The sequence below is a fragment of the Psammomys obesus genome, unplaced genomic scaffold (genome assembly GCF_907164565.1).
Source record: "Psammomys obesus unplaced genomic scaffold, mPsaObe1.curated_primary_1811, whole genome shotgun sequence".
Taxonomy (NCBI): domain Eukaryota; kingdom Metazoa; phylum Chordata; class Mammalia; order Rodentia; family Muridae; genus Psammomys; species Psammomys obesus.
In genome coordinates this window covers 14,920,365-14,937,123 of record NW_026596051.1, presented here as the reverse complement: position 1 = coordinate 14,937,123, position 16,759 = coordinate 14,920,365, and the positions used below count along the sequence as shown (strand labels likewise).

General features: G+C 38.1%; 1 protein-coding gene across 1 annotated transcript in view; it reads right to left on the bottom strand.

Annotated features, from left to right (window-relative positions):
* The window catches only part of Hormad2 (HORMA domain containing 2), an 87,846-nt gene extending 76,011 nt beyond the window's left edge, over positions 1–11,835 (bottom strand). The window contains exons 1-4 of the mRNA XM_055624282.1: positions 11,785–11,835; positions 4,699–4,840; positions 1,054–1,117; positions 555–591 (exon numbers count right to left, since the gene is read on the bottom strand). Of these exons, the coding sequence (XP_055480257.1) occupies positions 555–591; positions 1,054–1,117; positions 4,699–4,840; positions 11,785–11,835 (294 nt within the window). The remainder of the gene's footprint in view (positions 1–554; positions 592–1,053; positions 1,118–4,698; positions 4,841–11,784) is intronic.
* Positions 11,836–16,759: the final 4,924 nt, after the last annotated feature.

Sequence of the window (16,759 nt, the reverse complement as noted above, 5' to 3'; positions counted from 1 at the left end):
AAGCGGAGGGGCATGGTGGCAGCAGTTTCATGTATATGCATCTGATCTGTTCAGCCAGGCCTACAGCCTCTGCTTGTCACACTTTCTGTCTAGAGAAGCACGAGAGATCATATGCACTTAAAATTTGAGTTGTGTTTCCAAAAAATTCAAAGTTATACATGAGTTATAATTACCAAAATAAAATAGGGTAAAAATTCATTATTGAACTATTTTTTTCTTTCCCATCTGCAAACTGAATTAGCAGTTTTGGGACACATTCAATGTGCTAACAACCAGATTCTTGTCTTCCCTAACCCACATCCTGTGCATCTTATCTTGTCCAGTGACTTCAGAGGAAACTCTGTGGTTAAAAAGATATGAGGATATAAAAAGGAGAATAAAGCTTTCGTTTCTAGTTGATGTAAGGGGGACATCAGTGGGGCAACAAAGACAAAAGGAAATAAAATCAACTGTGAAAATCAACAGTGTAGCACTGTTAAACACTACAAAATAAAAAGTTTAAATTTTATAAAGATGAGTCTTTAATCCTCATGTAATTTTTAAAACTTTCTTACGTATCTCTTTTCCAAAGCATCAAAACAACCTTGAATCCTGTCAAGAAATAAAATCCAAAGTCACTTTGGCCCACATGAACAATCAAAAAAATAAACACAAGTACATAATTGTTTGCACTTCTATTTTGAAGTATATTATCATTGTTTCTTTTCTGTTAATCACCTTTTAAAATTCAACACCTTTCCATATATTTATAGAATATTCTAAATAACAGACAAGCAGTTCTGAAGCACAGAAGTGTATGCTTTCTTCTGCCACCACAATGTTAGTACACAGATATGCATATGATGAATAATCAAATTTAGCACTTTTTTCTTTATATAAGTCTTTTCTTCTAAAACTAAATCAACAGGTTGAAAGAAGAGTGAATAGTTGCTACAGTTTCCAGGAATAATGACTATGAAAAGTGGTTTAAGGAAATGATTTTACAAAATAAAGTTGCTTGGCTAATTTCAGCTATGATTAAAATGTTGTTCTATTTTTACAGAATTTACTTACCATTTAATAATATGTAATGACCCAGGACACTTTTTGTCTTCCCGGAGAATTTTTAAATTGAGGTCTAAAGAAATAGAAACACCACTGTTAAACTGAAAAATTCATGTTAAATAGGGCATTTCCTTTATATTTTCATTTGTAAAATTTAGTTTTATGACTTATATTTCTTTCTTTTTCATTCTTCTTTTTTGTGGTTAGCTGGTGTTTTAGAAGTTTTTGTTTGTTTGTTTTGTTTTTTGAAACAGGGTTTCTCTGTGTAGCCCTGGCTGACTGGAAGCTCTGCAGGACCAGGCTGCCCTCAAACTCAGAAATCTGCCTGCCTCTGTCTCCCAAGTGCTGGGATTAAAGGCACGAACCACCACTGCCTGGCACATTTTTAACTTCTAAATACCTACTTTAAAAATAAGCTCTCTGTTGACAATGATCTCAGTCCTAACAGTGAAGGCAGCTGAGCAGACTCCCACTCCACAGTTAGCACAGCTGGTGGGTTTCTTACAGAGTTAGTTTCTATCACTTCTTTGTTTCCTTCCTAAATAATCTAAGGTGTCACAGAGACTATCCCAACAATTTAAACATACTCCCAATTTCATTCTTTACTATTTTTCCCTCTCAATGAAAAAAAATTGAACACAAACAAATTATTCTTATATATTTCCATATGAAATCTGCCATTTTTCATTCTAGGGAAGAAAAAAAAGACACTATAAGTTTGGGTTGAAATCAGTATAAAAGCACTGATTCATGTATGATTTAGCAGCAGCCTCTTGAATTTTGAAATTTTTACAAACTATGAATTTGTGTACTTGTATGCACAAGTACAAAAGTGTGTGCCACATAGCATGTGTAGAAGCTAGAAGGCAGCTTACAGGGGTCTCTCCTCCCCTTATGTGGGTCTCAGGGAGTGACCTCAGATCATTAGTTTTGTCTGTGAATACCTTTACACCTGCTGAGCCATCTCACCAACTCTCAGTCTTTCATCTTTTCCTATTGTTTTCCTACGCTAAAATTAACATCACCTTCACCACTGTTGGGGGATATAAAAATTATTCTATTTTGACAAAATACCTAGAGATTACTAAAAAGAAGACTGCCTATAAACATTGAGCATTTTTGCGACATGTCACTTTAAATACAAATATATTGAGGGAGACTAACTTCTACTGTAACAGTCACACACACACAAATGAAACTATGAGCAAGGTTCTCCCTCCATGCCCAGGGTAGTATGAGACAAAATTCCTGGAGAGAAGCTATACTTTTGGAGGCTGATTAGCCAGCACGGTGGTGCACCTGTGATCCCAGCACTCTAGGAGGAAGAGGCAGGTGGATCTCTGTGAGTCTGAGGCCAGCCTGGTCTACAAAGGACAACCAAGGCAACACAGAGAAACACTGTCTCAAAAACAAAAACCAACCAAACAAAAAAGCCAAACCAAACCAAACCAAAATGCTTCAGTGGTTGTGGAAAGTTGGAATGTTGCAGGTCCAGGGCCTAAGTCCACAAGTTCCCTTCATAGCCATTTATTGCCTACCTCTGTTTATGAGCCAGCATCCTTGTGGATATTAGGTGAGTAGTTTTCGTATGTACCAACAGACTCCCTAGCTCAGAGCAACACAAAAGCTGAAACTGTCAGCAGACAACACCTGAGGCCCATAGCAGAGACTTCCCCACTCTGCTGTACCCTACCTGATGTACCCACCAAACTGCTTGAAAAGCACCCTTTATGACTTTCTTTGTTCTACTTCCACACTGGAACATAACATTTGGGTTTGGTAGCAAGCTAAATCTGTGTCCCTGGACCACGTCACTCTCAGCTGGCCCTAGAATAAACTATCTTGTTTACCTCTAGAGGTAGAAGCTGTGTTTTTCAGGTTTTGGTTTTTATGTCAGCAGTAGTGACTAACATATAGAAAGTGCTTAACTTCCCAAAGCATGCCTCCTTTATAATTCTATGTTCCAAAAAGGAGAAGAAACTTACTATATTCTACCTGCAAACACATTAAATGCTACAGATTTATCCCAGAAGTTAAAAAAAGCCACTAATACAAAAAAGGTGCCATGATTACAAGAACCACGCTTGTGTGTTTATAGTTAACATGCACTTGATGGATGTTCATTTGGAGAATAAATATTGTTTAAGAAAATTAAATTGGAATGAAGCTGTAGTATATTATTATATATAAGCATTTCAAATTAGATTTGGAAAAATAGCATCTTACAAGGAAATTTGTGGTTCTCTATATTTCTCAAACGATAGTTCTCTTTTTAGTGACTCACAACAAACATTATTTTATTTTTATTACGGGTATGGGAATCTTGCTTGCAGGCATATCTGTGCACCATGTGTGTGTCTGGTACCTAGGGAAGCCAGAAGAGAATGTGGCGTCCCCCAGAACTACAGTTACAGATGGTTGTGAGCCTGGGGGTGCTAGGAACTGACCCCGGCCCTCTGGCAGAGCAGCCAGTGCTCTTAACTATAGAGCCGCTTCTCAAGCCCACCAGTTTTCTGTTTGGTTTTTAATGTAGTTGTGCTCCAGAATGTGTATATAGGTCAGAGAACAACTTGGAGAGCTGCTTTTCTCCTTCCATTATGTGGGTTCTGGGGTCTGAACTTAGGGTGGCAGGCTTGATGGCAAACACCTTTACTGGCTGAGCCATCTTGCTGGTTTTGTTTGTTTGTTTGTTTCTTTCTTTCTTTTTTTTTTTTTTAAAGACAGGGTCATACTATGTAGCCCTGGCTTAGAATTCTCTGCATAGACCAGTCTGGCCTTAACTCATACATCTCTTTCCTGCTACCTCTTCCTGAGTGCTGGGATTGAAGATATACACTAACACATATGGCCCACAATTTAGCTTTTCAAACAAATCATAAGACTTTGAAAAACTGAAAAGGTTATGGTACAATTTCTTTTAAGGAGCCAGATATAGCTTGTAATATAGAGTCATAATAAGGTAAATTTAAGGTCACAGAGACAGAAGAAGTAAGAGTTGAATAATTTGGGGCCATTGAGATGGCTCAGTGGGTAAAAGTGCTTGCTACCCAGGCCTGAGTTCATTCCTGGGAAAACCACAATGACAGAACTGACTAAACTAGTCCTCTGAGGTCCACAGCACATGTCTGCATGTGCACACGCTAACAAGAGTAAAATGAAGAGGTAGGGCTGGCTACTGTAAAAAGACTTGATTAAAATAATTATCTAAATAATCATGCTAATCAGCAAATGAATTTGCCTCTCCTTTGCATATTTATACATGTTAATAGGGAGAAGTTTCTCACCTGATTCCTTTGAACTTCCTCAGGGTCAAAATGTGTACCTCAAAGAACAAATTCAATTGAGGCACAAAAATAATATAAATCTTCAGATTAAGATAGATTTTTGTTTTCATTTTTACAGGGATGGCTTAGAATTACTAGACATAACTCTACAAGTTTCTTTTTTTCATTTGACAGCTAGCTAAAAGTTAATGACTCCTATAAGTAAAACCAATACACACAGCAAAATTAACATGTAGTGTGAATTAGTAAGTTGATCTTGAAGAACATGCCTATGAATTAGAATTAATGCACTCTGTGAGAGAGGGAAGCCTTGCTCCTGCCAAGTAGAAAAAGGGTTACTAGCCAAAGCAATCACTTAATCCAACTTTACCATCCAAATGACGATCTCTGTAAGAGCTCTCTGGGAACAAGCCCCTCAGATATGTTATACATGAGATAGATGTAGCAAAAAGTTTCTTCACCATTACCAGTGACTCATGCTCATTAGTGATTTGGGATGGGAAAATTGTTCTCTGGAAGAAAAACAAAGATGATAAAAATCAGTATTCATGAATATATTCAGCCCATCAAACCATTACCACAGATAGGATATAAAAACTTTTTAAGACTTCAAATCCGATGCATTTATAGATAATCAAAAGAAAACAGGGCTCTGAATACTAAGTTAAAATAGATCTTCATACACGCAAGGCAGAACAAAAAGGCAGGCAATTACTGGAGTAATTCAGGACTAAAACAATCTCTTCCAATGACCTATTGATCTGAAGCAAAATTGGGAGTTCAGCTAGAATTATATAACCTCATTGCTCTCTTTACACACTTTTTAGACCTCACTGTAATCTGAATTTTTACTCTTGTCTACTTTATACTGCTCTTTCCAAAGCTACCATGTACAACTCATCAGCGCTTCTTCTAACCCTTATGAATGTGTGCCTTCTTCTCTGGAGCATTTGACACTGTGTGCATTCTTCCTCAAACTGCCTTAGCAGTATTTTGTCTTGTTTTTTTGGCCAATCTGGGACTCAAACCTAAGACCTTGTTGCACCAGTTACTAAGCTAAACTCCTACCTGCTAACACTATTTCAGCTTTCATCCATCCTTAGACGGGGCATCCCTCCCCACCCACCCCATTCCCTGAGCCTCATTTTTCTGAAGAAAAAGAAAAAAAAAAGTCTCACTGGCTGGACTAGAACTCCTTTGTAGACCAGGCTGACCTCCAACTCACAGAGATCAGTGAAGAGCCTGTCTCTTCCTCCCAAGTCCTGAGATTAAAAGATGTACCACCACACCTGACCGATTTCTCTTTGTTTAACAGTTGTCCTCCTCGGGCTGGAGAAATGGCACAGAGGTTAAAAACACCGGCTGTTCTTCCAGAGGTCCTGAATTTAATTCCCATCAACCACATGGTGGCTTATTACCATCTAAAATGAGATCTGATGCCCTCTTCTAACCTGCAGGCATACATGCAGGCAGTATACTATATAAATAAATAAATCTTAAAAAAAAAAAGGAAATTCACCTTAAAAAACAAAACAACAACAAAAACAAACAAAAAAACAGTTGTCCTCAGGACTCTGTCTTCAATCCTCTTCTCTATTCACAGTTCTCTATGGTAACCTTGTCTATTTTCACAGCATCAGGTATAATCTATAGAGAAGACTTCAATTTCCAACGTAAGTTCCCTATGTATATATCTACTATCTGGGCATCTGCTCCTACACTACTGTGTAGACCTGAAATTCAGTGTCTCTGCTAATCTGCTTAAAGCATGGTCCCCAGTTTCATTCCCTGACAAGTAAATCAGCATCTATTTTCCAGTTTCCAGGCTAGAAGCAACTTCCTTCATCTTTGGCTTTTCTCCCTCTATCATATGCTATATCTAGCCTCCGAACTGTCTCTTTTTATAAACAATTTTAAAACGCATGAAAAGAAGCAAGGAAAGTTCTCTGTGTGCTATGTGTATGCGCCTGTGTGCACAGGTATACATATGTGTGGGTATACAACTATGTGTGTACACATGCATGTGGAAACCAAAGACCAACCTCAGGTGCTATCACTTTGCTTTTTGAGACAGGGCCTATCACTGCCCTGGGATTCACAGTTAGGTCAGCGAGCACCAGGCATCACCTGTCTCCAGCTCACCAGTTGCTGTAATTTCAAGTGTGCACAATGTCTGGGCTCAAACGCACGTCCCCATGCTTGCAGAATGTAAAGTTACAGGCACTAGTCACTTGAGAGTGGCTTGAAGGTAGAGAGGGAGGCAGCACGAAGAAGAGGTTAAGGGCACAGACTCTGCATCTGAACAACCACGTTCAAACAATTATTCTGTTTCTACTATAATTTATGATTTGGGCAGAGGTCAGCAACCTTTTCTAGTTGATGCCCAGATAATGAGTATTTTAGGTTTTGCAGTTAATTCTGCCATTGCAACATGAAAGAAAGCACAGACACTGTAAATAAGTAAAGCTGTTACAATAAAACACTATTGACAATAAATTGTTGCAGGTACCTTATCCTGCATAAATTCATCTTGTACCTTATTTAATCCCTTCATCTGTAAATAGGGGTAATAGTAAGACCTACTTTACTGAGAATTAAATAGGCTAAAGTCTATAAAATGCTTCATGTGGTCCCTAGTTCAATCATTTATTGTGTTTTGGTGTGTATGTGTGTGTGTGTGTGTGTGTGTGTGTGTGTGTGTGTGGTTTCACTTGTTATGTAAACTCTATTAATTTGTAAAACATCAATTACAAATCAAGTTCTGGGACAGCCAGGACTACACAGAGAAACCCTATTTGGAAAAAGAAGAAAAGAAAGAAAGAAAGAAAGAGACAGAAAAAGAGAGAGAAAGAAAGAGAAAAAGAAGGAAAGAGAAAGAGAAAGAAAGGAAGGAAAGATAAAGAAAGAGAGAAAAAAGAGAGAGAAGAGAAAAAAGAGAGAAAGAGAAAGAAAGGAAAGAGAGAGACAGACAGATGAAAGTGACATAACAAGAGCTTGAGTGCTCTCATGGAATTTACAGCCAGGTGGAGAGAGCGGACTTGGACTACAAGAGCAGAGACTAGGTGCACAACGAATGGAGAGGCACTAGAGGCAGCAGTTACTTACCTGAGTAGGAAAGCCGCGGGGAAAGAGAAATTAAATTGAGCCCCAAAGATAAGTGGCAAAGAAGAGGGATGTTACTAGTACAGGCAAGAGGGCAGGAGTGCTGTGAAGTATCAGGGAAATGACTGTCAGATCAGTATAACGGATCCTGTGAGTTAAGCAACAAGAAATACATGCAAGTTGAATAATGACTCTCCTCTTTAATTAAATACTTGAGGTTGGCTGGTTTGTTTTAATTCTGGCTCTGGGACCACCGGAAATAGTTTAGAGGACTGCTGAGCCCTGCCAAGATTATAAATGTCAAAGCTGACAATCCTAAAAAGCTGACAAAATCTCTTTAAGATCAAGTCATTCTTAGAACTTTCTATTGTCACCAAATCTCCAAATGATAAAATGTATTTGGTCAAGTTAGGGAAATTTCAACACTTAGTGACAGAATAGGCTTTCCCTGTCTTACTGGAATGAGACTACACTAATACAGTCAGAGCCTTAATTATCAAGAGGCTGAAGAGTTTCTCTTTCCAGGCCAGTGTGATGGTTCCTTGTGTAAGGTCATCAAGCCTGATGGCCTTAGTTCCATCCCCAAGATCCACAAACTGGCACTGCCTGCTGCAAGTTCACCGTGGCACACTGATCAGCCCCATAATCAGTTTTTTACAGTTTCGACTGCAGAAATAAAATACCCCCAGCCCAGGGATGGCACCATCCACAGTGGGTTGGGCCCTCCTACATCAATCACTAATTAAGAAAATGCTGTACAGGCTTGCCTATAGCCCAGTCTTATAGAGGCAGTTTTGTCGTTGAGGATCCCTCCTCTGATGACTCCAGCCCGTGTCAAATCAACATAAAACTGGCCACCACACTAGTTACACACATAAATAAGCAAGTACACACATGCACAATACATAAATTAGCAAATAAATTCACGCGGTAAAACTTTGTTTTAAAGTTTCTCCTTCCTCAGTGTCGTGGTTTGAATGAGAAGTGCCCCCATAGGCGCGTATGTTTGGACGCTTTGTCCTACTTGGTTGAATTGTTTGGGAAACACTGACTTATGACTTTGTTCAAGGAGGAGTATCATTGAGGGTGAGCTGTGAGGTTTCAAGAGCCGTCCTCTACGACCATTCCCAGTTGCTGTGCATACATATTTCTCCTACTCTCTCCTCTCTCATGCTTATGCATGAAGATGGAAGTTCTGAGTGACTGCTCCAGTGCCATGCCTGTCTACCTGCTGACATGTGTCCTCTAAAGCCCCCAATAAACTCTTTCTTCTTTAGGCTGCCTTGGTTGCGATGTCTTATCATGGCAATAGAAAAGTAACCAAGACATTCATTAAATTAAAATTAATTAAGTCTAATCCAATTTGAATGCTTTGCACACTAATTCTAAATTGGAAAGACTTTAGAACTAATTTAATTCAATGTACTCATGTCATAGGTAGTAAAGGGAAATTCAGAAATATAAGTTATTTGCCAGATCATAAAGCTAGCAACTGACAAGTGTCCTTTTATTAAAATATAGTGTTCAACTGCTGGACCTCTAATAAATCTTATAAAGTTACATAGGGGTAGCTACCAGCCACACACACATGTTCAGATAAAAAAGAACTTTGAAAAAGTACACACAGACACACAGACACACACAGACACACACACACACACACACACACACACGTACACACGTACATACACATAGTCCTAGAACATCTTCTGGTCATTCTATGTAAGAATGTATCTTCTTCAGTATTCTATATAATGACTATGAGTTATCACTATGTCTTTGTAAAATTACATTATATCCAGTTATTTCAAAGGTATTAAATTTTTTTTTTTTGAGGCCAGGCATGGTTATTTACTCCTATGATCCTACTACTAGGCTCAGAGGGGTGGAAGCAAAAGTTCAGGCTCACAGCCAGCCTGAACTACACAATGAGCTCGGGCTATGCAGTGTACAGCTAATAAGTAAAGTGGAAGTTTGGAGTTTTGAACCTACAGCTCCTGAGAAGTTACGGTTTAAATAACTGGGTAATAGCTGACATGGAATGCATGAAATAACTCACTAAAACATTGCAAAATGATGAGGTAATACCTGAATACTCATTTTTAAAGCGAAAGAAACTGGAAGTATAAAGACATTAAGTCCAGGCACTAAACAGCCATTTGTAGTAACAAAGATCATTGGCTGGAAAGGCTCTGCAGTTTTGTTACTCCAGGGGTTTTCTCCTTAACTAGGCTAGTCTAATAGTTTACGTGTTACTGGTGATGTTTTGTAAATAGCTAGTATATGAAAATTTCATAGCTTGAAAAGGCATTGTCATGTTTTGGTAGTAAAGCATGCTGCTGCTCCGAAGTTAGCTATTGGGTAGCCTTGAGATGGATACATCTCCAAACTTTACTTTCTTTTTTTATTTTTGTTTTTTGAGACAGGGTTTCTCTGTGAGTTTCCTGGCTGACCTGGAACTCTCTCTGTAGACCAGGCTGGCCTCAAAGTCAGAGACCTGCCTGCCTCTTCCTCCCAAGTACTAGGATTAAAGGTGTGCTCCACCACCCTGCTCAGTTTCTTCCTTACTGAGAGGTTTAACCAAAACAGTAACATAATGCCCTTGGCACAATGCCTGGCACACAGTTCAGTGGTGAATAAATATTGACTTCTATAGTTCTCATCATTATTTTCAGTATTAGATAACAGAACTGCACTGTCACTTGAAATTTACTGGGAAAAGTAGTTCACGTAACCCAAACAACAAAGCTTTAGTTGAGCCAAAAAGTCAATTTGTTCATTTAGAGGGAGAAAAATGCCTGCCATGCAGATTGCAGGTCATACACCTCGCTCAACATTTCCCCTGGGAAGGAGCACACCCTTGGGAAACTAGATGATTAAGTGTTGGCTTTCAGAGTTCACTGAAACAAAGCCAGAAAGATGACTGCTTGCTTTATGCCCAACTTCTTCAACTTCAAACGTTTCTTTGTCTCTCTGCTACAATCTAATATTCCTAAAACAAGTACTGTACTCACTTTTCTAAACAAATAAACTTTCTGACCTGGCACTGGCTACAAAATAAAGCATCAATTCTTTAGCCTAGCTTCTAAGGTCCAAATTGACCTGTTCCCCAATTTCCTATTTCATTTTGTCCCCTCTTCCTGGCCAACATGAGGGCATTACTATAGAAAAAGCAACTTTTCCTAAAACATACCATGCTTATTTCTTATTCTGAACCAAGGCATCGGCTAGGTATCCTCATGAAATTCTCTCTCCTCTATGAGCCTTTTCATTATTTCAGAGTATACAAAGATTCCTAAATTGCTACAGTTTGAGCTACTATATTCTTTTGTGGGTGGAAAGGTAGAGACAGTTTCTCAGTGTAGTTTAGGGGAACCTGAGACTCACTATATGGAGCCCAGCTCATCTCAAGCCTGTAATAATTCTGGCTTTGATCTTTTTCATATATATGTAAATAGAGGTCTGTTGATTTAGCTACCATAAATCTTATTTTTCTTAATCTGATGACAAAGAAAATAAAGATCATTTTTTGTATTTTCTCACAAATCAACACATTACATTTGTATTATACATTGAACCTAAATAAATAAGTAAGTGATGCATTAATGACTATTCTGGGATATACTGAACTAGCCTGGGTAAATCCAGCAAGATTTCCTAGCCTCACAGACTGTAGCTTATTATGTTTGAATCTTAAATGTTCCCTAAAGTTGAAGGCATGGTCATCAACCTGTTGTGCTACTGGGAGATGGTAGAACCTTTATGAGACAGAATCTACTGGAATGACATGATTATCAAGGGTGCCTCCTCCCCACCCCCACTCCAGTTCCTGGATACTGTGGGTGTGCCACTTTCTCTATTTCCCCTGCACAACTCTATGATGTTCTGCCTTGATACTAAGTCAAAAACAATAGAATCAACTTCTGAAACTGTGAGCCAAAATAAATCCTTCTTCCTTTTAAGTTTATTATCTCACATGCTCTGTCACCACCACAGGAAGTGACTAATACATTCTCCCCAGATTCTCAGCATCAACGCTCCTTTCAGTGAACTCCCATTTGTTTCTGAAAATTGCAGCACAAGTTTCCTAATTGCTGTAGGAAGTAGATGTCTAACAAAGAACCTTTTCTTTAAATGTCTTTAACTCTGGTAAACACGAAACAAGTACCCAGAAAGTAACCTTATAATTGGTCTTCATTTTCTGAAAAATCTCCAGTCCATTAGACATTAGAATGTAGACATACTTTCCCAGAGTATTATGTGCCAATTAACTGATAAAACTGTTGCTAAAGAAATTTTAAATTAAGTAACACACTAAATAGCCACTGATTTTCTTTTAATTCTTAACAAATACCTTAGATTCCTGCAATGTTCCGGTCTTGTGAGAGAGCTGAGCAGTAGTCATTGTGAGGGTGAATCAGGACTCTTTCAACAATTCTAACCTGTAAAACAAAATTAGAGATTTGGACTAACATAAAATACTTACTATCTTGTCTTTCCAAAGATGGAACTGAATTCTAAAACCAAAACTTAAAATCAAGTACACTTAAGTATAGACTATTTCCCAGACTGTCCTGTTTCAAGAGAAATTTACCAAGCTCAAAAAGGAGAATGAAACTAAAACAGTTCTACAGGGCCTTATCAAAATTATAAAAATGAATCTTAATTAGAAAAAATTCTTATTTTGAATTTTTCAAATGAAAGTTATATAAGTTAACTGTAGTAATTCTATCAAGCAGTTTTAATAACCACTTAAAGCTTTACAAAAAGTCTTTTCTAAATCTGGCATGAAGTCTCTTTGTTAATTTTTCAATGACCCAATAAAAATGTACTCATTCATAAACACATTCTCAGAGGAAAAATAAGTTATAAGTCACCTAAAGACTCAACAATGTATCTCATTCATCTCTGTTGCTCCCTCAGAGAGTAACTGTCTTCCTGTGTATAGCAGGGATCAAAACATTTCTTAGATTAACTTCTGGGTTTTTTTTTACAAACTCAAAACCTACTCAAAAAATAAGTGTCAGTGAAGAAGTAGAGAATTAAAACCCTCATTCACTGCTGGCTAGAATGTAAAATAGCCCAGCCACAGTGGAAAACAGTATGCAGTTCCTCATATTAAAAAAAAAATTACCCAGCATTTCCACTTCTAAGTACATAGCCAAAAGAAATAAACAAGGGAAGGAAGGAGCATCATCAACACATCACATACTTGTACATCCACTCCCAGAGCAGCCTTCTTCCTCACAGTCAAAAGGTGGAAACAATCCCACTGTCTATCAGTAGACAAACAGACAACATGCCGGGTGCAGCCGCATGCATCTGGAGGCCCACCTGCACTGGGAACTGAGGTAGACCAGGACTCAGCCTGGGCTACAGAGCAAAACCATAGCTAAAAAAAAAAAAAAAAAAAAAAAAAAAAAAAAAAAGGAGCTAGGGCATGCCTGTAATCCCAGCACTCAGGGAGGCAGAGGCAGGTGGATCTCTCTGAGTTTGAAGCCAGCCTGGTCTACAAAGTGAGTCCAGGACAGCCAACACTACACAGAGAAATCATGTCTCCAAAACAAACAAACAAACAAACAAACAGAGCAGACGAATGAATAAACAAAATGTGATTTATAGTATATATAAGGACTACTCAATCTTTAAAAAAGGATGAAATTGTGGTAATATGCACAACATAAATGAACCTTGTAAGCAATGCTACATTAAAATAAGACAAAGCCAGCTACAGAAAGACAAATATATGTTCTCAAATATGAGTACCTACAATAAGTTAAGCAAACATATACGGACAAAAAGTAGAGGTTATGAGGGTGGGGACAGAAGAAATGGCGGTTTAATATGAGTGTTTTTATTCATGGTGGTGAACTGTTTGGAAATGGTAAATGGCTGGCAACTGTCACATGACCCTGAGCAGTACTAGATCAGACACTGAGAATGGCTGCCATGACTAGTTTCAATTACGCACAGTAGATCACAATTAAAAAGTGTGATGGAGGTGGGGGTTAAAAACCCAAAATCATACTCGAAGACTAAGTTGCTATTTTAAAAAGTTTTAAAAGGTAGGAATCAAAGTATACTTTTCACCCTTTTTGCCTCAGTGAAATTTTTAAAAAGTAAATCTTCCATTTTCTTTCCAAAGGCCTTAATCTTGGGGCCTTACTTGCAATAACCCACTTAAAGGAAGTTCATTCTGGCTCACTCAGGGCAATGTTACCTATTATACTAGCAATTAAGGCAAGATTCTGGAGATTTTTGCAAATAAAAGGTTAGAATTGTTTGGAGACAGTACCACAAGGTGGTGATAGAGACTATAAACAGATACTATTTAATTTCTCTTATTTCTTCAAAGCAGCACTAGGGGACACTATCAGAATATTTCTATACGAGACATTGAAATCTACATAATGGTCATTGAGTAGTCCTTAAACACTGTTTTCTTTTGTTGTCTTCAGAATATAACCATCAAATCTGACTCAGAACATCTGCTGTCTCCCTTACATTTTAAAAAAGGAAGAGAAAGGTAGGTATAAGGGTTTAAGTTCTAGTTCTAACCCATTAGAACCTAACCTCCTACAGGGGACGCAATAAATATAAGGAATAATGGTTTTAAAATCACTTTCTATATTCATAGGATTTTAAACAATTTCTCTATAATCATAAGATATTTCTGATGGCATGTCTAGAGAATCAAGACCTAAAAACAAGCTGGGTGTGGTGGTACACGTCTGTAATCCTAGCACTTGGAGAGGCAGAGGCAGGTGGATAGCTGCGGGTTTGAGGCCAGCCTGGTCTGCAAAGCAACAGTCAAAGCTACACAGAGAAACTCTGTCTTGAAAAAAAAAAAATGACCTGAAAACAGCATCAGCCAATTACACCACCACGTACTGTAGGCACCTGTATTTTTTAGACTATATGGATGACCCAGATTAAATTAAAATTACTGAAAACCAGTATCTCCAGTGCTGTTGCATCTGAGAAATGATTAAAATATTTATAAGCAAGTAAAATTAAGTTTTATGCAACACAAATGGATATGTAAGAAGACGTAACAAACAATAGATTCTAGCAAAAATAGACTTTGGAATCAAATTTGGGGTCTACTACCTAGCAGATGTGTAACTGGCAAAATTAATTCCACTGAGATTTGGTTTTGTTTTGTAAATTTAAGTACACCTACAACTTTCAGGTCTTGGTGTACATCTGGAGCAGTAACACAGGACACAGCTTAAACATGCTGCCTTTCTGAAACAAAACTGCCCATGAGTGCATGTCAGTGTGCAATTCACTGTATAACCTTGGACAAGATGTGTGCCTCAATTTCTCCATCTGTACAATTAAAAAATGTAACAGTGGCTACTTCATAGTTATTTCAAGATTAAATTTATTAAATGAATAAGGTACTTGGAACACTTTTTGATGCGCATTTTATTAAATGTAAGAAGGTATGTTTGCTTTGCTGTATTTCTCGGTGTTTCCCAGACTCAGCAGTTTTCTCCCACTCCAATCTTCTCACCTATTTTCCTCCTGCCATTTTGGTATTCCTCAAGTTTCTGTCCCAACAGTCTTCTTTTTCTGTTTTTTGTTTGTTTGGTTTGGTTTTTGGTTTTTGGTTTTTTGAGACAGGATTTCTGTGTAGCCCTGGCTATCCTGTACTCACTCTGTTGACCAGCTGGCCTCGAACTCACAGTGATCTGCCTGCCTCTGCCTTCTGAGTGTTGGGATTAAAGGCCTGTACCACCACTTCCCAGCTTTTTTCAAACTTCTAAACATACTCTCTGAACAAATAAATATACTCCCATTATTTCAATTACTATTCCTAGTCTAATGATTTATATATATATATATATATATATATATTCCCAGCTCCGGTCACTCTCAGGAGTTACTGACTACAATTCTGTCCATTAGTCAATTCCCACTTTGATGTTCTTAGCACATCCAAATATGAATTCTTTTTCCTCAAACTTTGTTTCGTAGCGAAGGACATCATCGAATGCGTAAATCACTCAATCTGAAGATGTGTGACTCAACTCTGCCCTCTTATTTCTCTGTCAACTTAGTGTTTCTCAAATGTGTCAACTGCTCACTTTCTCTACATTGCTGTCTACTTTTATTTGGAGGTGGTCTTCTTTTTGCTACTGTTGTCTGACAGGGTCTCACTACATGGCCCCAACTTCTTGGACCTTGCTATATATAACCCAGGCAGCCTTGATCTTGAGGCGATTCTCCTGCCTCCACTTCTCAAGTGCTGGGATTGCAAGTGTGTATCACCACACTGACTATTTTTCCAGAAGACCCAGAAATATTTCCCAGCTCCAACATGGCAGCTCACAAACATCTGTAACTCCAGACCCAGGGAATAATGCTCTCTTCTGGCCTCTCTTAGGTACTAGGCACCCACATATATACATGAAAGTAAAACACCTACACAAGTAAAAAATAATTATAATACAAATAAAGATACTTTTTAAAAAGGTGGAGAGCAAGTGAGGAAGACAGCAGACAAGAACATCTGACGTCCACTGCACATGCCTTTCCGGGTGTGTGAAAGCACATATGTGCACAGGGAGACAGTAAAATGTGCTGAGCTATAGTGGCACACACTTTAAACCCAGCACTTGGGAGGCAGAGGCAGGCAGATCTCAGTGAGTTCGAGGCCAGCCTACTCTACAGAACAAGTTCTAGAACAGCCAGGGCTATACAAAAATCTGAGTCAAAAGCCAAAAAAAAAAAAAAAAAAAGAGAGAGAGAGAGAAAAGAAAAAAGTAAAAGCATAAAATAATAAAGGACATTTAAGATCAGCAGGAGAATTTGGTTTGTCAAAGTTCTTCCTGTTAAACATTTTGCTGAGCTTACTTCAATAAATTGTTAGCCACCATTTTAACAAATTCCATTTGTCCCTGATAATTCTGCTACTTCTTGCTTCATAATAAGTGGCTCCCAGTATATTAATTGGGTATTTGTTCATGCTCTTTGCTTTTTTTAAAATATATTTTTCATTCTACTTCCATTAATCCGTTCATTCAACATTTCCTGTGTAATTGCAATGTTCCAAGCAAAACACAGGATTACAAAAAGTAAAATACAGTCCTTGCCTCCAAAAATTCATAGTTTAATGAAGGAAAAATTAGGCTATCATTCTAACGAAATCTAATTACACTCGCACTTTAATTTTAGCAGGTGAGCAGACGACGTACTGGACGGCCCATTTAACGCTCATGTCATGTATGTGCAGATTTCACAGATGAGAAAAACCGTGGTATTTGCTGCTTGCGTCTGGCTTATTTCACTTAACAGAGTGATCTCCAGTTCCGGTTCAAAAA